The sequence below is a fragment of the Chiloscyllium punctatum genome, chromosome 42, assembly GCF_047496795.1.
Source record: "Chiloscyllium punctatum isolate Juve2018m chromosome 42, sChiPun1.3, whole genome shotgun sequence".
In the NCBI taxonomy this organism is placed as follows: Eukaryota; Metazoa; Chordata; class Chondrichthyes; order Orectolobiformes; family Hemiscylliidae; genus Chiloscyllium; species Chiloscyllium punctatum.
Window position 1 is genome coordinate 21,220,981 of NC_092780.1, and position 21,888 is coordinate 21,242,868.

Below are 21,888 nucleotides of genomic sequence, written 5' to 3' on the forward strand. Positions count from 1 at the left end.
GACATTTTGGTTGTCTTCTAAGACCATTTACTAAAACATGTGAATTTTGATTTTAATGTTGTTGGATTCCTTTATTATTTTAGTGTAAGATAGAATTGGTTGAGATGTGAAATAAGTGGCCATTCTAATCCCTTTAGCTCTACATTGCTAACTTGCATACTTGTTTCAGACAATTGGATTAATCAATTCTCCAAAGTAAATATTTATCATGTAAGTTCATGTGTTTGGTGATACCTTATCTTTGAGCTGAGGGAATATATCGGACACCCAGCTTATTAGCTGTCTGGCAATAGCCATCTTCAAATTCTCATAATCTACTCCTCTGTTCTTTACTTTTGTGTCCTTCCATTCCTCGAACCACTCATAACGGGCCATGGTCAGAATAGTCATACAGGAATTTCCTGACAATCAAAAACAACAATATGTATTAATATAGCACCTTTTATGAAATGAAATGATGAATGGCTCTTCACAAGAGTGCAATAAAGCAACACATGACACTGAGTCACATGAGGAGATAATGACTGAGATAATAAAGATCTGCATTAAAGAGATACGTTTAAGGGGTTTTAAATGGGAAAATGGTCAAAAGGTGTAGAAATGTATTCAAGAAGTTTGACCCCAGCAACTGAATGTGTGGCCATGAATAGTGGTGTGATTGGGGTAGATAGATCAAGGGGTAAGACAATGGAGGAACATATAGCAAGGGTGAGAATTTTAAAATCAAGATGTTGCTTCATTGGGAGGCAATGGAGGTCAGTGAACACAGGTGATGGGGAAACAAGACCTGTTGCAAGTGAAGTCATCAATGATGAAGTTTTGAATGCGTTCAGGTTTCTGTATAAAATTATTCTGTGATCTGCTTTCTGCTGCAGATGATTTAGTCATGATAATTTAAAAGAAAATTTGCCTCAGCTTTTCAACTGATGATATTTGCTGTTATAGATTGGTAGGAGAAAGTGAGGACTGCAGATGCTGGAGATCAGAGCTTTAAAATGTGTTGCTGGAAAAGCGCAGCAGGTCAGGCAGCATCAAAGGAACAGGAGAGTCGACGTTTCGGGCATATGCCCTTCTTCAGGAATGAGGAAGGTGTGCCAAGCAGGATAAGATAAAAGGTAGGGAGGAGGGACTTGGGGAAGGGGCGTTGGGAATATGATAGGTGGAAGGAGGTTAAGGTGAGGGTGATAGCCAGAGAGGAGTGGGGTCGGAGAGGTCAGGAAGAAGCTTGCAGGTCAAGAAGGTGGTTCTGAGGCTGAGGGTTGGGACTGAGAAAAGGTGGAGGGAGGGGAAATGAGAAAGCTGGAGAAATCTGCATTCATCCCTTGTGGTTGGAGGGTTCCTAGGCGGAAGATGAGGTGCTCTTCCTCCAGGCGTCGTGTTGCCATGGTCTGGCGATGGAGGAGGCCAAGGACCTGCATGTCCTTGGCAGAGTGAGAGGGGGAATTAAAGTGTTCAGCCACGGGGCGGTTGGGTTGGTTGGTGCAGGTGTCCCAGAGGTGTTCTCTGAAACATTCCGCAAGTAGGCGGCCTGTCTCCCCAATGTAGTGGAGGCCACATCGGGTGCAGCGGATGCAGTAAATGATGCGTGTGGAGGTGCAGGTGAATTTCTGATGGATATGGGAGGTGTGGGCACAAGTTTTGCATTTCTTGCGGTTGCCGGGGAAGGTGCCAGGAATGGAGGTTGGGTTGGTGGGGGGTGTGGATCTGAGGGAGTCGCAGAGGGAGTGGTCTTTCTGGAACGCTGATAGGGGTGGGGAGGGAAATATATCCTTGGTGGTGGGGTCTGTTTGGAGGTGGCGGAAATTATGAAGGATGATATGATGTATCTGGAGGTTGGTGGGGTGGTAGGTGAGGACAAGTGGGGTTCTGTCCTGGTGGTGATTGGAGGGGTGGGGTTCAAGGGCGGAGGAGCGGGAAGTGGAGGAGATTTGGTGGAGAGCATCGTTAACCATGTCTGAGGGGAAATTGCGGTCTTTGAAGAAGAAGGGCATCTGGGTTGTTCAGTATTGGAACTGGTCCTCCTGGGAGCAGATGTGGTGAAGGCGAAGGAATTGGGAATATGGGATGGAGTTTTTACAGGGGGCAGGGTGGGAGGAGGTGTAATCTAGGTAGCTGTGGGAATCAGTCGGTTTATAGTAAACGTCTGTATTGAGTCGGTCGTCTGAGATAGAAATAGAGAGGTCTAGGAAGGAGAGGGAGGAGTCTGAGACGGTCCAGGTAAATTTGAGGTCGGGGTGGAAGGTGTTAGTAAAGTGAATGAACTGTTCAACCTCCTTGTGGGAGCACGAGGTAGCGCGATACAGTCATCGATGTAGCGGAGGAAAAGGTGGAGGGTGGTGCCAGTGTAGCTGTGGAAGATGGACTGTTATTGATTGGTGTCACAGGAGGTATAAAAGGTCAAAGAATGAAGACATTTTCATCCTTGTATACTCCAGTAAGGCTGTCTGAATAAAACATGGTTTATTTAAAGAGGTAATAACTTTTCTCTTTTACACAGACAATGAGCAATAATATTTTGATTGGTTTTTTAAAATAATTCAAATCAATTTTAATGTTATTGTGACCTCTTCTTCATTCTAACTCCTTCCCTCTTCAGCTCGTCTTCAACCAGTGACAGTAAATTAATTACTCCACCATTCCAAAGTTGCTTTCAATTACTGGCAGTGTTCTAATACTCCCATCTATGCAGTGGAAACAGTCCCCACCTTTAGAAGTGTGGTTTTAAGTTATCCTTATACACCTAGATTATAAGAAATGGGAACAGGAGTAGGCCATTTGGCCCATCGTGTCTGCTCCAGCAGTCAATAGGATCATGGTTGATCCAACACTCCTCATGTCCACTTTTGTATTCTTGTTTCGTAACTCTCGATTCCCAGATTGATCAAGAATCAACCTATCTTAACCTTAAATATATACAGGGGACTCTGCCCCCACAGCTCTATGTGGTAAGGAGTTCCAAAGACTCTCAATCCTCTGAGAAGAAATTCCACTTCATCTCAGTCTGTGTGCTTCATCATGAGGTATTAAAATACAACAATAAGCACAACTAAGGGACATCATTCATTCAATCTCACTTTCTTTTCCATAGAAAAACCTATCAACCACATGCCCCATATATCATTCCAGGGATTTAGACTCTATTTATCCTATCAACAAGATGTTTCTGGGTTGTAATCATTTTGCATGAAGAAATGGTTCCTAACATCAGTCCTGAACACGGCTTCAATCATTTATACCTTCGGCCCCCTTTTCCTGCAAGTGTGTTTAACATGAAACATTACAATCATTAATTTGCTTTGTTTCATTGAAGTGAATTAAATTCATGTTTAATAGTAAGATGGAGATACTTTGACTGCTGCACAATCACTTCCCCGTCCAGCCCCAAGAAAAGCATTTGTGACAATGCCATTGAATCTGAAAATATGGGATGGTTTAACTTAAAATAAGCTCTTATCTTAACAAAGGGGTAAAGATGTAATGTTCAATTGACCTTTGATTAGGTGAGCCTGTTTACTATTGATGCTTACTTGATTGGCTAAGTCTGGGTGTGAACTCTGAGAAAAGTGAAGATAGCTGGTAGCAAGTTGCTCGAAGCAGGAAAGAGCAGAGCTTTTAAATCAAAGTGAACACACATATAACCTGGTGTGTCATCTATAGAGACTGCCAAGGCATAAAACACAACAGAATGTTTTATAGCAAAATCAGACTGGTAATTTTTTGGGAGAGGATACACAACCAGCGTGTCTGAAGGATATGCCCTGAGCTGTATTCTTCTGAATTTAATACATTACAATAATTATTATTAATTTGTCATTGCAGGTGATACAGGTGCTATTTATAATTACATACAAAATAATTTTGGTAATTCATACATACATTTTAATGCATGCTTCACTTATTTTAACATTATCCGAGCAGTACCTGTGGCCATATACTTGAACAATCATTACCTTCCTTGTATTCTTGTCAAACTCCGAAAGGTTGCATGTGTCCTGTTCAACCCTCTATTCTGCTTTTCCAAACGGTGCATGAAAAGCAACATAATTAAGTGCTCTTGGTGGAGTCATTATGCCACTAAGCCATACAGACCGGTAGGTCCCAGGTTTGAGCCCACGTTGTTGCTAAACTAGCTGATAGTGCGGCATGGTGGCTTAGCGGTTAGCACTGCTGCCTCACATCACCAGGGTCCTAGGTTCGATTCTAGCCTCGGGAGACTGTCTGTGGCATTTGCACATTCATCCCCCTGTCTGTGTGGGTTTCCTCCGGGTGCTCTGGTTTCCTCCCACAGTTCAAAGGTGTGCAGCTTAGGTGAATTGGCCTTGCTAAATTGCCCATAGCCTTAGGTGCATTAGTCAGAGGGGAAGTTGGGGAAGTTGGTCTGTGTGGGTTACTCTTCGGAGGGTCGGTGTGGACTGGTTAGGCCGAAGGGCCTGTTTCCACACTGTAGGGCATCTAATCAATGCACCAGAGGATCACTAGTATGAGCCTCAGAGTTAAATGAACCAGGGAAATAATAAGGCACCATTCCTGTTATTGACTTCAATCTGGGAACAGCTACTGCTGGTGGGTACGATGTCATCTCTAAGTAACTAAGTATAAATGCAAGTAATAGTCACTTGAGTGAGATCCCAGAGAGCAACTATAGCCTGCAGCAATACTGGTACATCAAGAGAGCATTGCATACTATTTAGATCCTTTGCTAATTAAATTAGCTGCTGGCAGTTTTTTTTGATAATTAACTAACTATGCCTCACTAATTCTAATCTCTAGATTAAGGATTTGCTGATGCATTATACAGGGGAGAAAAGACGTCGCTGGAGCACCAGTGGTTCTGTGCCCATACAGACATTCTAAGCATGTAAGAAAAAAAAAACCCAAAAAGTCGAGTAACAAGTATATTAATATTCGATGGCTACGTGAAAACACTGCACCATGAAAAAAACTTACAATATGAATCAGATTCTATCCAATAAGACAATAGCACATACCACAAAAGTTGTTTTAGTTGTTCTGGTGAATAGACTTATGGTGTTACCTGGATAGCGTTCTTTCCAGGTGAAATCTTTGGCTGATGGGAAGGTAACAAATAACATTGGAATTGTTTCTGTAAATTCCTCTCTGGTTGCAGAAACGGTGTAGTCCATTCTGAAACAAAAGTTATAGGAAAGAGTTCTTCTCTCCAAATACCTTTTCAACCTTTTTGAATGGCTCGAAGGAGAAACTTAATAGAATATGCAATGTTATGTTTACAAAACTGACAGGTAGAAGTCTAATATAAGTCCCCATTTTCTCTTTAATTAAATTAAATTTAATAAACACAACATTCCTGCTATAAACCAGGCATTCACCTTCTCCTCCTTTGAATTGCTTTACTACAGGGAACTCACCTTCAACCAACACTGAGTTGTCCTACATACCATGGATTACAACAGTTCAAGTACGCAGCTCACCACAAGGGATGGGCAATAAATGCTAATCTAGCCAGTGATGTCCACAGCATTTCAAAGAATTAAAAAAAGTCATTATATAACAGTTTAATTGCAAAGAAGCTATAAGGGAAACAGCCAATTGTTAATTAACTATTAATTGATTTGGCTGCAGCTGGGGTATAGATATTGTGTTGTGTCACACTGATTAAAAGCTTTCCTCTTGCAACCTATTTATCCTGAAGCATTTTCGCTGCAACTGGCAAATAACAATGAAGAGGTGAATTAATAATGAGCGCAGTTCTGTAAGTTTGTTTTATGCAAATTATTGTTGCTGCATTCAATATGAAGAAAAATCAGTAAAATGTATGGGTGGCATGTTGGTTCAGTGGTTAGCACTGCTGCCTCACAGCACCAGGGTTCCAGGTTTGATTCCAGCCTTGGGTGACTATCTGTGTGGAGTTTGCACATTCTCCCTGTGTCTGTGTTTAGTTTCCTCCCACAATCCAAAGACGTGCAGGTCAGTTGAATTGGCCATGCTAAATTGCCTCTAGTGCTCGGTCCATTAGTCAGAGGGAAATGGGTCTGGGTGGGTTACTGTTTGGAGGGTTGGGTTGGGCTGAAGGGCCTGTTTCCACACTGTAGGGAATCTATGTACCCACTGATTTTGTTAACTTCATTCTATTGTGCTGCCATTTGGCTGATTATATCTTGCACCTTGCCAAGGTCATGATCTATTAAACTATATCTAGCTTATGATTGTATTTGAGAATATATTGTGTTTTTGTTCACTGGAATTAGCCTGAATGTTTATTGGTTCTAAATTGGAATGACATCCTCACTTCCTCTGCAAAGTGCTGTAAAGCTCTTGGTTGTGCACATTACAATTTTATTGCCTAGGTCCACTTCTTTCCCAGATATCAAACAGCACCTTCCATTAAATTCCATTGAATATCTACAATGTAATATGATGCAAAGTGAACAGAAATCTGACTGATTCTGAACTGCCCTCTGAAATGCCCGACAAGCCTTTCAGTACGAGGGCAATTAGGGATTAGTTGGGAAACAGCTTGGTCAACCTCACTCACATCCTGCAACAGAATAAAAAAAATTGAAACTGTATCCTAAAAAAGGTGGGTTTTAAAAAAAATGATTTATAGGATGATAGTGTTGCTGGCTAGGCCAGCATTTATTGCCCATCACTAATTGCCCAGTAGACAGCTAAGAGTTAACCACATTGTTGTCTGTCTGGAGTCACATGTAGACCAGACCAGATAAGGATGGTAGTTTCCTTCCCTAAAGGACATTAGTTTTACCAAAAATCAACAATGGATTCTTGGTCACCATTAGAATGTTAATTCCAGATGTTTATTAAATTCAAATTCCACCATATGCCTTGACAGGACTCAAACCGAGGTCCCCAGAACATTACCTGGGTCTTTGCCTTAACAGTGATAACACAACCAGGCTATCGCCTCTTCAATGTTTTGTGGAGAACAGGATAAAAGAATCAGTCTGATTAAAATAGCTGGAAAAAACGAGCTCAAATGCAAATATTTTAGTGGATTGAAGTAGAATGTAACTTGATGCAATGGATTTGAAGAATATTGTTTCAAACCAGGAATTAGCTTCAACAATGGGGATAGAATCCTCTCTCTCATGGTTGTAAAGATTTTGAGTGAAAGAAGTTAGTGCAAACCATAATCAGTTGTAATGGGAGTGCATCCCCACACAGAACTGTCTATATTTCAATAAATTAACATTTTATTTTGAAAGACTCCAAGGCTGCATTGCATGGGCAGAGAAACTGAAAAAGATGAGAGTTTTAAAAAATGTTTTCTTTCACTAAATATGAGGATTGCTGACAAGGTCAGTATTTGTCACCCCTCTCTAATTACACTTGTTGTGAATGGTTTGTTCAGATGTTTCAGAATGACATTGCTATAGTTCAAGAGTCACGTGTAGGACAGACCAGGTAAGGATGGCAGATTTCCCTCTCTGAGGGACATTCATGAACCAGATGAGATTTTACATTAACTGATGATAATTTCCATGGTACCTTTACTGAAACCAGCTTTGATATCAAGATTTATTAGCAGAATTTAAATAGCATCTGCTGCTGTGGTGGGATTTAAATCTGTATCCCCAGACATTTAGCCTGGGCCTCTGGCAGTGTATTCATGTGGGACATGTCCAGATCCCATGTAACCAGTACAATCAAGAAGCACCTGAAAAGAAGCCACACCCACAATGCTGTTACAGCAGGGGCTTCAATCACTGTAATTTAACCTTTGGAAATGTGCTTCAACAATCCATTCAAGGTTAAAACTCACAACGCCCAGTTATATAAACTGTGTTCTATGATCCTGCCCTACTCGCTACCTGATGAAGGAACAGAGCTCTGAAAACTTGTACTTCCAAATAAACCTGTTGGACTATAATCTGCTGTTGTGTGATTTTTAACTTTGTCCACCCCAGTCCAACACCAGCATCTCCACATTATCGAATCCATTCAAGGATTATGTTCGTGACAAATAGAACAGGTGGATTATTGGAGGAGAAAAAAATAGTCTTCACAAAGTCTGAAATTATCATCCAATCATGGTCTAATATTAATGCATCAGGTCAATGCAGAGTATCCAATAGAATAGATGGAAAGGAGGATGTGTTAGTGAGGATGACCCTGAAACTGAAAGCATCAAATTCAGAGGGAGAGACTTAATGTTGCTGTGGCCAATGTGACTCCGAATGAATTTGATGAACCCTTTCCATTAGACACCAAAGACAAATCAAATGAATGGCTTTTAAAAGGTTTTGAACATGAGTAAAGGTATGTCTGCAGAATCAATTCTTGTGTTAAAATGATAACCATCAATGCCAGCAATTCACATTTTATACTCAACATAGAAGTTGACCCCATTTTCTAGAATGATATTTAAAGCCTTCAGAGGTTGACTTATATGCTACTATCTACAGTGGCAAAAGTATATTCCAGTTCCCATCACTGTCATCCCTCACCACGAGCAGCATTTAATCGTTGGAATTGACACTGAGATGGCCTGCAGTAACTTACAGCTCATTCAGATTGTTGTGTAGATAAATCCAATAGTTGGTTGCCTTCAGTCCTAAGTCTTCTGTTGTGCCTTTGAGACCAACAAAGACAAGGAATGATCCCATGCTATGCTGGACCATGTCAAGCTGGGATTGAATGGCTGCAAGAGAAAAGATACCGCTTAGCATGATTACTGCTGTGTTCTACTGCATGACAAACCATACACACACTTCATATTTATAGAATCCTACAGTGTGGAAACAGGCCATTTGGTCCAATAGGTTCACACTGACCCTCCAATGAGTATCCCATCCACACCCATTCCCCTAATCCTATTACTCTACATTTCCCCCTGACTAATGCACCTAGCCTACACATTCCTGAGCACTCTGGACAATTTAGCATGGCCAATTCACCTAACCTGCGCACCTTTGGATTGTGGGAAGAAACCGGAGCACCCAAAGAAAACCCACGCAGACACGGAGAGAATGTGCAAACTCCACACAGTGAGTCACTCAAGGCTGGAATCAAACTGGGTCCCTGGCGCTGTGAGGCAGCAGTGCTAACCACTGAGCCAACATGCTGCCTATGAATGGGAGGAATGCTACCATATTAACATTTAGGTAACCTTGTAATCTCTCTTATGCCTTCGGTGATATTAGCAACATTCAGGAAAGTAAGGCCAGGCGGCCAGTAAACGGTAGAGGAGTGTCTTTGTTAGTTAGTAATGAAATTAGTAAAATGGAAAGGGATGGCCTAAGTTCAGGAAACCAGAAGGTAAACGGTTGGGTCAAGATGAGAAATAATATAGACAAGAAATTAAAGATGGTGGTGTGGAGCATAAAGGAAGAAATAATAGAAGATTGTCAGAAATACCTGATGAAAATCATGAGAGATTTTAATCTATATATTAATTGTAAATGTTTGTTGGGAAAACATAGCTGAGGAGAAGAATTCATTGAATGTATTTGGGATCGTTTGTTGAAACAACACGTTCTGGGGATAACCTACTCCAGCTCCTTGTTCATCTGTTTGTGGCAAAGGCTTGTTATTGGTAAGGCCATTTGATGGTTTTCAAATGGCAGAGAAACACGAATATTGTTCCATTTATATCAAGTGATACATAGCCAATAAAGATCACTTGTTTGGCAATCTCACATACTGGAGATCACAATATATTGATTAACCACAGGAAGCAAGCTCCTGAAGTTGTGTAATTAGAAAAGCAGACATCTTCTCACCAGATTTTGCTTGAATTTCTTTTGGTAAAAGGTGTTCATAAGTGTTGAATATTCCAGCATCAGAGATCACTGAAGGGGCATATATACATTCTTCTTCCTGTCCTTTTGTTACAGCTACTCCTACAGGGAGAAATGCTTATAGTGAAGACATTTCAAATGCAGTAAACTATGTCATAAAAATGATTGGAACAAATATTGTTTTCATGAAGTGAATCAACACCTCATTGAGAAGCAGAATACATTGTCCTGTTGAAAGCTGTTCCACAGAAGGTGAGTTGACCAATGAATAGCCTTTGGTGATTGATGAAAGCTAGAATGGCCTACCTTTCTGACTAAGAGATGGCACAGGATAGAAACTGAAGATTAACCAAAGTAAGGTACTGTGAATTTAAACTCACCAATGGCTTTCCCATCCTTGTTTATCAATATCCGTTGAACAGGAGCACGCACTAGAACAGCACCACCTGACCTCTGTATGACGGGGATAATATGGAAGGCGATCTCGCTGGCCCCGCCTTTTGGATACCATGCTCCACGTCTATAGTGATGTACCAGTAATGCATTCATTACAAAGCTGGTGTCTTTGGGAGCAACACCTGATGAGGCAAATCATTTTAAAAAAAATTTCCAAATGCAGTGTAACCACTTTTCAGAGTCATCACAAAGTATAAGAAAACTATAATATTTACTACAAATGTAGAATGTATACAGTCATACAGTTGTTTTCATGCTTCTGTGATCAACACTACAATAATTACCTTGCATGCATGTGTTAAATTGTGCACACTTTCAATTTTATGAACATCGCGCCGTATCAGAGCTCTGTAACATTCATCTCCAACAAAAGATAATCTAATTTACTTCCTTTGTCATTCAGTAGGATAATCACCTTGAAAATCTGTATTCACCAGACTGAACTGAACTAGCCATATAAAGGCTAAAAGAGCAGGTAAGAGTCCGGGAATCTTCAGTGAGTAACTCATCTCCTGACTCTCGATAATGCACAAGTTAGGAGTGTGATATACTGTGATGACGCTGCTCTTTTAACAAAGTTATGTTGCCCTTGGTTTTATCAAAAGGGGTTGTAAAGGCAGAAGTTCCAATATGTCTGGAAATATTCTACTTGAGAAGGCTTTTAAGTCATTCTTTTAAAACATTTGCACAATGAAAGGGGAGAGACCAGTTCTCTCAGTTCAGGGTTTATTTTGATTTGGTTTTAGCAACCAGTCTGTTTGCAGCTGCTGGTCTTAGCTGGATTCAACTGAACTTTTCTGGCCGACTGTCTCTCTGACTTCGCTCCTGTAAGAACTTGTGTTTTATTTTACCTTTTTTGCCAAGGGTGTGTTTATAGGGATGTTGCGAGTTTTCGGAACATCATCATTAAGTTGTGATCGAGTCGATTGGGTTTTCAGATAGGTTATGTGATTCTAAACTTGGTTCTCTTTTGTTCGTGTTTCATTTAGTAGTCTGTAAATTAATTCTGTTATGTTTAAAACTGAGTGGTTGGGCCAGCTACGTCAACTCCTGGAATACACCTGCTTAAAAAAAACTCAAAGCTAGGGTCTGAACTGCCTTCTTGAAATGTTTTGAGGGGGCCTGGCATGGTCCATAACAATATTGCCTGCTTGCTTATGGCTGTGTCAACAATACTCAAGCTGCATGATACTGTCCAGGCAAAGAAGTCCACTTGACCAGCATCCCGCCCAACACATGCAGCTCTGGTGGCATGTGGCTATAGTGGAGATCATCTACAAAATTTACTGAAGCAACTCCCTCAGGTTCCTTCAACAATGCCCTCACAACCTTACAGTTTGAAGGACAAACACAGGGTGCATTTGACCACTGGCAGCTGTGAGTTCCACTCCAGTCACTCTACATAAAATCATATTACAGGAACTTTGAGGTTGCTTGGGCAAAAGTTTTGAAACTTTCAATGAACAGCCTAACAAGAGTACCTTCAGCACATACTGGATTAGTGGTGCTGGAAGAGCACAGCAGTTCAGGCAGCATCCAACGAGCAGCGAAATCGACGTTTCGGGCAAAAGCCCTTCATCAGGAATAAAGGCAGTGAGCCTGAAGCGTGGAGAGATAAGCTAGAGGAGGGTGGGGGTGGGGAGAGAGTAGCATAGAGTACAATGGGTGAGTGGGGGAGGAGATGAAGGTGATAGGTCAAGGAGGAGAGGGTGGAGTGGATAGGTGGAAAAGAAGATAGGTAGGTCGGACAAGTCCGGACAAGTCAAGGAGACAGTTACTGAGCTGGAAGTTTGAAACTAGGGTGGAGGTGGGGGAAGGGGAAATGAGGAAGCTGTTGAAGTCCACATTGATGCCCTGGGGTTGAAGTGTTCCGAGGTGGAAGATGAGGCGTTCTTCCTCCAGGTGTCTGGTGGTGAGGGAGCGGCGGTGAAGGAGGCCCAGGACCTCCATGTCCTCGGCAGAGTGGGAGGGGGAGTTGAAATGTTGGTCCACGGGGCGGTTTGGTTTTACAGGAGGGTGGGGGTGGGGAGAGAGAAGCATTATCTCTCCACGCTTCAGGCTCACTGCCTTTATTCCTGATGAAGGGCTTTTGCCCGAAACGTCGATTTCGCTACTCGTTGGATGCTGCCTGAACTGCTGTGCTCTTCCAGCACCACTAATCCAGTATTTGGTTTTCAGCATCTGCAGTCATTGTTTTTACCTTCAGCACATAGCCTGCAGTAATTCAAGACGTTGGCTCACTGCAATCTTCCCCAGGCAAATAGAAAGAGGCAATAAAGAGGTTTTGTCAATGTTCAGGAATGTAACATTCTGCAGGTACAGTAAACAGTTACAGTGGAAATAAATGTTTAAGGTATTAACCGGCAGAGATCAAGTGAGCTGCTGTATCTTGGGTGATGTTGAACATCTTGTGTATGTCATTTTCGAATTAGGCATAATGATCAGGAAGAAACTGATAAGAAAAGAAATATTTGGTCAATGGTAGGATAAAGTAGGTTATTTTTGATAGCGTTTGCACTGTCAAATCCAACTGAAATGATGCTGAGTTCATTGGTATTCCTCAGTGGCTAACCCAACTAAAACATTCATGGTCTCCACACACACACACACACACACACCAGTATCTGTAACACATTCATTGATTAATATATCATAAACACAAGGGCTTTATCTTTATTCACCTGTTAGTGTGGGAGAGAAGGATAACAAGGCAAGTAAAAGATTCCTCTTACCAGTAAACATGTAACAAAAGACTGCTTGGAGATCCTGGTTATCTGTTAGTTCACTAACCATTTTTGTAAGGCTAGTGCTTGCAACCTTAAATATCGTAGAAATCCAATGAACAATGCCTGTCCTGACGAGAAATTTGGCTATGGGAAAGGGGATCATCTTGAGTATAGCCATCAGAGGTACTTGTTTTGAAACTTGCTGTAAAATGGAACAGAGATAACAAAATTCTTCCCATTTAGCATTCTTTAAGGTGACTTCCAAAGTATATTTCAATTATTTAGAAAAAAAACTCCCCATGAAGAATATTTACCAAAGGAATTTACAACTGTCATACCCACAGCATTCTTAAGTCAGGTTTACCTTTCATTACAAATGTGAACAAAACAGGAAACAAACTTATTTCTCTATCATGTATCATTGTTATATTTCAGGTCTGTGCAGAGTTGTCTCCGGTCTCAAGAGAGCAATCAAGAGGTCAACATACTTTTAAACGTGAAATCTAACATTACCTGATTTGAATGCATTCACTGTGTTTCAATACAAGGATTGAAGGAGAGCTAGGTTTGCCAGATTCCTTGTTCCAGCTATGTTCAGGCAATTGAAGAAACATCGACTGAGAAAAAGTCATTAAAAGGGAAATAGTAATGCTGTTGTTTGCCTTTTCCCATTGCTCATCATCTGAAGGCATTCAGTTTTATGATTTTTAACTTTATCAGCATTTGCATCGTCAATTTTGTTTTTAATATCAGCAGTTAACACAGACTTCCAATTTTAAAATAAGTTATCAGCCAGTACCCCAAAACATTCAAACAAGGTCAAAGCATACTTTCACCTGACTGTGCTGACGTAAAAATGATTAAGCAAGAACAAATCTCTTATCGACAGTCAGATAGGACGATGTGCAGTAATTACTTTAACATGTGCAAAATGAAAACAAAGTGAGACAGTAATGATTTTGGCCTCTTCTCAGTTTGTCACACCAAATATGGGCAGATAAATTGGTCTGTATCATGTCCAATCTCAGAGTGTGATGGTGTAGGGGTGTTATCAGAAGTCTAATAATCCAGAGACCCAGCTAATATTCTGGGTTAAAGTCCATATATGGAATCTGAATTCAAAAGGACAAGAACCTGGAAATAAAAGTTTAACACTGACCATAAAACATTTGTTGGAGGTATCAGATTCTACAAAGTGTATAGGCCTGATAACATTCCAGAATTGTACTGAAGACTTGTGCTCCAGAACTTGTCACACCATCGACAAGCTGATTCAGGACAACAGCAATACTGGCATCTATCTGATAATGTGAACATTTTCCCAGGTATGTCCTGTATGCAAGAAGTAGGAAAACTCTAACCTGGCCATCAGTCTACTCTTGATCATCAGTAAAGGGGACCCCAATGGTGCAAAGGAATAACCCTTTCACTGATGCTCAGTTTGGGTTCTGCCAGTTCCACACAGCTTTTGATCTCTTCCCAGCTTTGGTTCCAGAGGTGAGGTGAGAGTGACTATCCTTGATATCAAAGTCACACTTGACCCAATGCTGCATTGAGGGGCCCTAGCAAACCTGACTCAATGGGGATCACAGGGAAAACTCTCCACTTGTACAAAGGATAATGTTTGTAGTAATGAGCAGCGTTCGACCTCCCAACTACAATAAATCTCTGCAGGAGTTCCTCAGTGTAGTGTCCAAGGCCCAGCCATCTTCAACTGCTTTATCAATGACCTTCCCTCCATCATAAGTTCAGAAATACAGATGTTCACTGATAATTGCACAATGTTCAGCTTGATTTGTGACTCCTCAGATACTGAAACAGACCATGTCCAAATGCAGAAAGGCCTGGTCAATATCCAGACAAGTGGCATAAAGCTTGACATCGTCCAAGACAAAGTACCCACTTGATTTGCACCACATTCCAAACATTCACACCCTCCACCTCCAATGCACAGTAGCAGCAGTGTGTGCCATCTACAAGATGTATTGTAGAAATTCACCTTGGTTCCTGAGACAGACATTCCAAACCCATGACCCCTAACATCTAGAAAGACAAGGGCAGCAGGTATATCAGAACACCACCAGCTGCAGTATAGCACTGTTCCTTCAATGTCACTGGGTTAAAATGCTGGAGTTCTCTTCCTCACAGCTTTGTGGGTCTATCTACACTAAATGGACTGCAGTGGTTCAGGAAGACAGCTCACCCCCACCTTCTGAAGGATAATTGGAGGTGGACAATAAAATGTTGGTCCAGCCCATTTTCTATGAATGAATACTTCAAATAAAAGAAATAGCATCTTCCCCCAGAGCCTCACTGTATTGGCTTGGATCATCTTTGGTTGTCCCAGGTGATTACCTGAAGGGAGTGTTATTTAAAAGACACAAATAAAGGTCCTTCAATGATTCAATTCGAAATGTGGAAACAACATTTCACCTTTTCCTTACTTCACTTAATAATTCTTGGCTCCAAGCTTCAGAAATGCTCACAAATCAGCAATGTGGCCTTGACCAGATTATTTGCTTTTCAGGGATGTTAGTTGAGAGATAAATATTGGTGAGGATACAATGGAGAACTTCCTTGTTGTTCTATGAAATATGAGGGCAGTTGAGAATCGACTGCATACCTCGTCAGAAGAAAGGTTGGCCATGTGGGGGCAAGAACTCTCCCCTGCCTCCTGGCTAGTGGATTGTGTCAGAAAACTAATCACGTCAAACATACTAGAAACCAGAGCTCTGCGAGAGCAAGCCATTATCATTCCAAAGTAAAGATTCCAATGTCTGGAGGTCAGATGCTTTAAGTAACCCCAAAAGGACCTCTAAACTCAACTTAGTGTGATACATCCTCAACAACTTGAACTTGGAGACACTACTTTATTCATTCACAAGATGAGGGCATTGTTGGCTAGGCCAGTATTCATTAATCAGAGGGCAGTTGAGACTCAACCACATTGAGTTGGTCTGGTGTCACATGTAGGCCAGTCCATGTGAAAATGATAGATTCCCTCCCTATAGGATATCAGGTCAGTTTTCACACTAGAACTTTTTAAAAAATTCTGGTTTTTAGTGGATTCAAATTCTCCCACCTGCCACATCAGGATTTGGACCCAGGTCTCCAGAACATTTCCTCAGTCTCTAGATTAATAGTCCAGCAATAATACCACTAGGCTGTCACCTCCCCATCTTGCTGAGAAGATGTGGAAGAGTAGGTTAAAAGGGACTACTAGGCAACTGAGGATCAGGAGAGAGAACAAGCCGAGCAATGATGCCAGACTTCACAATCCTGTGAAAGAAACTAATGAATGAAATGACTCGTCTCATCTCACCCTCCAATGCCAATAACAGGCCCTACAACCTTCACAACCACTGAGCTGAGTCATGTTTTAGTCTTGAACTTAATACGAAGTAAATGAAGCGAAGTAACAAGCTGGTTGATTACACTTCAGTGGAAATGCATTTTGATCGGTGTTGGGAACTAAGAATCACCCTTTGCAAACCCAGTTTTTAACTGTAGGTATCTGATTGTCTACTATGGTCTTGTCAGGAGGATATTTCTCAGTGGTAATGGAGAGGGAGGTGGAAGGCTGCTTCGATGAACCTCGGATAAATCAAGCAATCAATGATTTTTTTTTGACTGCAGAAGCTCCAGCCCTTCAGGATGTGACATTGCCTATGGCAGTGCCACCAGCTGGTCCTAGTTGAGAAGCTGGTGCAAGAACCAATGCATTGCCATCCTGGGAATGGGCTGAAGCAACGGAAGTGTATGGGCCTGTATTCATTAGAGTTTAGAAGGTTGAGAGGAGATCTGATCAAAATGTATAATGTCCTAACGGGGACCAACAGACAGAGTGGAGGGAGAATGGTACAAGTTACAAACAGTGCTGCAGAAGTGCAGATGAATTATGAGGCAGTGGAGGCCATTTGGCCCATTGTGCCTGTACTGGCTGTTAAATGAGTATGATTACCGAGGGCCAATATCTTGTTTCTTGCCCACACCCTTGCATATTATTTCTACCCAAATAATAATTCAGTGGCTGCTTGAATGCTTCAACTAAACCTGAGTCCTGAAGAAGGGTTATACCTGAACCTTTGACTTCTCCACCTCCCAATGCTACCTGGCTTCCAGCCTACTGCTTGTCTACTCCACCATACTTTCAGACAATGCATTCCACACCCTAACTAATTGTTAACTGAAAAAGCTTTTCCTCACTTCATCCTTGCTTCTTTAGCACATCACCCTAAATCTGTGTTCTTTTGTTTTTGTTCTTTTTATGAGTGGACATGGTTTCTTCTTATCTAATTTGTCCAACATGATCATGATTTTGTAAACCTCAATCAGAACTCCGTCTTTGTCATCTTCCCTCCAAGGACAACAGTCCCAACTTCTTCAATCTATCTTTATAATGGAAGTTCCTCATCCCTGGAACCATTCTTGCAAACTGTTTCTGCACTCTCTCTATTGCATTCTTCCGAGAATGTAATACTCAAAACTGTATGGAATTGCCTAGCTGAGGTTTCAACAAGTGACTTACACAAATTTAGTATCATCTCTTTAGTCTTATACTCAACGTCCCTATTCATAAAACCGTGTGCGATAATTGTAATGTGGTCTGCCAGGTGGGCCTCATAGAATATGAGATCCCAGATTGGGCTGTTAATCTGGTTGAATCAGGGAGCCCTGGCTGACAGATATAAATAGCATGTCAGAGGTTCTGTTCACTCTGCAAGCTGCCTCTAAGGGATATGGATCAGTGCCCAGAACTCTCCACGTGTAAATAAAGGGTGACTTGGTGCCAGATACTGGCTTTTGGAATTATTTCACTGTGGATGCTTCATTTACTGCTCTCTAATTGTCCTAACATTTTCAATGATCAGTGCACATACCCATCCAGGCCCCTTTGTTCCTGCAAACCAAAATTCTGAGAGCATTTGGTATCTCTTGGAAGGTTCAGTTCAGCTCATTCCCAAATTTTAATACTTGAAGAAATTAAAATTACATTTCATCTGCAGGAACTGTAGGCAACTCTTTTTTTAGTTATTATTATTATGCTCCAGACTTAGCTTTCTTCCACCCATTGCTATATTACTCTTGATGGAGCGTCAAAACCTGTATTTTGTTTTAAGAAATCAAACATTTATCTTCATTTCTTTTCTACCACTCCAGCATCCCAACGCTTCAGTCTGGGAAAAATAATGACTTATTCTAAAATAATTTCATTACTTTAAACTTATTTTCTTAGGAATGCTGCTTAGCACAAGTTTTCTCGTTGTTTGATACAGGTTTCTCTCCTAAACAACTTCTCATCACAGACTCGAAAATTAACATCAGACTCTGGAAGGTTCTCCCCCAAGCATTCTGCCTAGTTTCCTGGGAAGTCTGGGTAACTTCCTTTCACCTACGTATTGCAGTTTTAAAAGGTAATGGTAAACTCAAAACACACAGACAAGCCCATGTATTTCACTTAGAATGCAAAGAGCCTAAGCTTGCTGTAAACCATACTAAAATGCAAAGAGATAAATCTCAGTTTTGCATACTCCCAAATAGCCTTTGATGACATTCATCAAAAGTCAGTGTTGGGCACCAAATTGTGAATTACAGCAACATGAATTCAGATAGCAGGTCTTCCCTTCATTTTAATTTCAAGGAACACTCAATTTTATTTTCTCACCTGCATCATGATGTTTAAGGAGTTTATTGATGTATAAAATTCTGTATGCTACAAACAGTACAAATATTTTGAAGTAGCTTAAATGGTAATATTCTGTCAAACAATTTTGGTATGTTAATACTTATGCATTTAGTCATTTCATTTCATTTGCATTTTAAATTTAATCTCATATTCTGAACTATTCAAAAAAATGCTCCAACTTTTCAGTTCAGAAAACTCTGAAGCACAGTAAGTGGCCACCAGATGGCATTGATGGGCTACCTGAGGGAAGACACTAGGTCAGGCTCAGAATATTTTGCTTTTTTGCTAACTGTATTTGAGACAAAATAATCTTAGAATAGAATACAAGTAACAAAATATGCAGTAAATATTTGCATTATTTAGATTTTGTGTTTTTGTTTAGATTACATGAACGAGAAATAGATAATATACTAATTCTAAGGTCAATATTATGCTAATATTCAATCCCTAGGGAAATAAGATTACTTTGGGATGTGCTGTAAATTAAATCCACTCAGAATCACAGAATCCTCCAGTGCAGAGGATGCCACTTCATCAAATGTACCTGTGCCGGCCTTTTGAAAGACTAGTCATGCTTAGACCAATTTTCCTACATTTTTGTCCATTACCATTTAAGTTTCTTATCTTCAGATAATTTATTTTTAAAGTTATTTAAAGAATTAAGTTCTAGCATCTTTTCAACTGAACTTTCCCAGACTCCAATAACTTAAGCTTAAATGAATTATACATACGATATGTGTTATCACCGAAAAATCAATGACGTTGACATGATTAAATAAACTTTGCGTGAGAGAAACAGTCCAGAAATGTGTAAATAAAAACTCTGACTAGGCTGTATATTTTCATATTAATTAAATCTCAGTGCTCTTAAGGGCAATGTCTGTATATTTAAGGATCAGGTAGAGAGATTGTTCATCGGTTGGTCAAGGGTGATGAGGAAAATACAGGAAAGTAATTACTTAAGTTAGCTCGCTGAGCTGGAAGATTTGTTTCCAGACGTTTTGTCACCATACAAGGTGACATCATCAGTGAGAGTCTCCAGTGAAGCACTGGTGGTAGATTCCGCTTCACTATTTATACCACCAGACTCTCACTGATGATGTTACCTAGTATAGTGTTGAAATGTCTGAAAACAAATCTTCCAGCTCAGTGAGCTAAATTACATATTTATCACCAACCTGAGCTACAAATCTTCTCACAAATTGCTAATATAGGAATGTGGATGCAAGGAATGTCAGATCACCCATGATCCTATTGAATGGTGGAGCAGGATTGAGGGGCTCAATAGCCCACTCCTGTACCCATTTCCTATGGTTTTATCTTCAATGTTTTAGTGATACAAAATTAATGAATATGTCACAACATTACCTTCACAAGTTTCATAAATTGGTCTATCGCTTGTTCCTCCTGAGGAAACTGCCTCTTTAACGCATCAATAAACTCTTGTTTCCCTCTGTGGAGCTCGTACTTACGAACGTTCTCATTTTTACCCAGGATGATAGTATCATATTGATTGTCCATTTGAATCCATTCCAATTGTCCTTCAGTGATTTGGTCCATAATTACTCTCAGGAGTCCACATTCATGCATTTGCCCTACATAATGAATACCTGGAAACACAAGAGATTTGCATCAATAGAAATGACATCTGATATTTACCATAAAGGTCAGAGAGTTTGAATCTTTGGATGCACTAAGGCTTGGAACAGCCGTCGACAGAATTTGAAAATTACAATGCTCGTCCAACCATCTTGTTTTTGTCCCTTTTACCAATGGAAACACTTTCCCCCGATATAATCCATCCAACCCACTCATGACTTTGAAAACCTCTATCAAATATTTTGTTAGCATCCTTCTGTCCAAGGAGAACTGTCTCAACTTCCTTAATCTATTCTCAAATCTGAACTTTATTGTTCTTAGAATTATTATTGTAAATTGCTTTTGTAGTCTCTCCAATGTGTTCACATTCATCCCATAAGGTGCCATCCACAACTGTACACAATATTCCAGCTAAGTTCTAATGAGAGTCTTATACAAGTTTAACATCACCTCCTTGTCTTGTATTCTATGTGCTTCTCTACATTCAAAAACAGTCCTCATCTTCCAGAATAAATATTCTTGCAGGGCTATTTGAGAGTGCTGGAGGTTTGAAGCAAGAAAGGCAGGGGCTGGGAACCTGAGTGGAGAAATAAGAGTCAAACGAATATGAAAAGTAGAAAGTAAATTTAGAAGGCAGGTGAAACATGGGTGAGCTGATGACAGACAAAAAATCTTAAAAGAAACATTAAGCTAATATATCTGAATGTTTGGAGCATTTGCAATAGATTAAGGAAATGTCACTGCAAATAGTTATGAATGGGTACAATATCATAATGATTATGGAAACATGGCTACAAGGTGACCAAGTTTGGAAAGTGAACTTACAAGGCTATTCAATACAAAGGAAGGATTGACAAAAATGAAAAGGAGGTGGGATAGTATTATTTGTAAAGTGGGAAATGAGTGAAGTCATGAGGAAAGACATTGGCTCAGAAAATCTAGATGAAAATTCAGCTTGGATGGAATTAAGAATGAACAAAGGCAGAAAGCATTTGGGCGAGTTGTCTATACTGCCGCTGATGAATAGTAGATGGCATTAAACAGAAAATTACAGATGCAGGCTGCAGGGATGATCCATTACTTAGGGATGATGTTAATCTACATTTAGAATGGGAAAACCACAGTGCAATAATACTGTGGTAGATTAATCCATGCGTGATGATTGCTGTGTTGACATGAATCACATGTAGGTCTAGAATTCCTTGCTATGCACGTGCCATAGTCCACTCAGAAGAAAAAATAATGAGATAGGACAGTGGCGTCAGCTAATCACAATGTAAATCAACAACTTGGATGAGGGAATCCAATATAATATTTCCAACTTTGCTGATGGCACAAACCTAGATCAGATTGAGAGTGGTGAGGAGGAAGTGAAGAGATTTCAAGGTGATTTAGGCAAGTTGAATGAGTAGACAAATGCATTACAGGGGCAGTGTAACATGGATAAGCACGAAGTTATCAATGTTGGTAGGAGAAACAGAACGGCAGAGTATTATTTAAATGGTGATAGATTGGGAAATGTTGAGGAAGAAAGGTGTCTGGGTGTCCCAATCACTGAAAGTAAACATATATGAGTATCAAACAGGAAGGCAAATAGTATGTTGGCCTTCAATGAAAGAGAGTTGGAGTACAGAAGCAAGGATATCCTCCTGCAGCTGAACATGGCTTGGTGAGACCATACCTA

At 40.5% G+C, this 21,888-nt stretch overlaps 1 protein-coding gene across 1 annotated transcript in view; it reads right to left on the reverse strand.

Moving 5' to 3' along the window:
- LOC140465562 (all-trans-retinol 13,14-reductase-like) overlaps positions 1-21,888 on the reverse strand; it is a 42,712-nt gene that overhangs the window by 9,694 nt on the left and 11,130 nt on the right. Inside the window, exons 3-9 of the mRNA XM_072561103.1 lie at positions 19,974-20,215; positions 12,926-13,121; positions 10,118-10,315; positions 9,720-9,839; positions 8,500-8,638; positions 5,036-5,145; positions 235-401 (exon numbers count right to left, since the gene is read on the reverse strand). Coding sequence (XP_072417204.1) covers positions 235-401; positions 5,036-5,145; positions 8,500-8,638; positions 9,720-9,839; positions 10,118-10,315; positions 12,926-13,121; positions 19,974-20,215 — 1,172 coding nt within the window. The remainder of the gene's footprint in view (positions 1-234; positions 402-5,035; positions 5,146-8,499; positions 8,639-9,719; positions 9,840-10,117; positions 10,316-12,925; positions 13,122-19,973; positions 20,216-21,888) is intronic.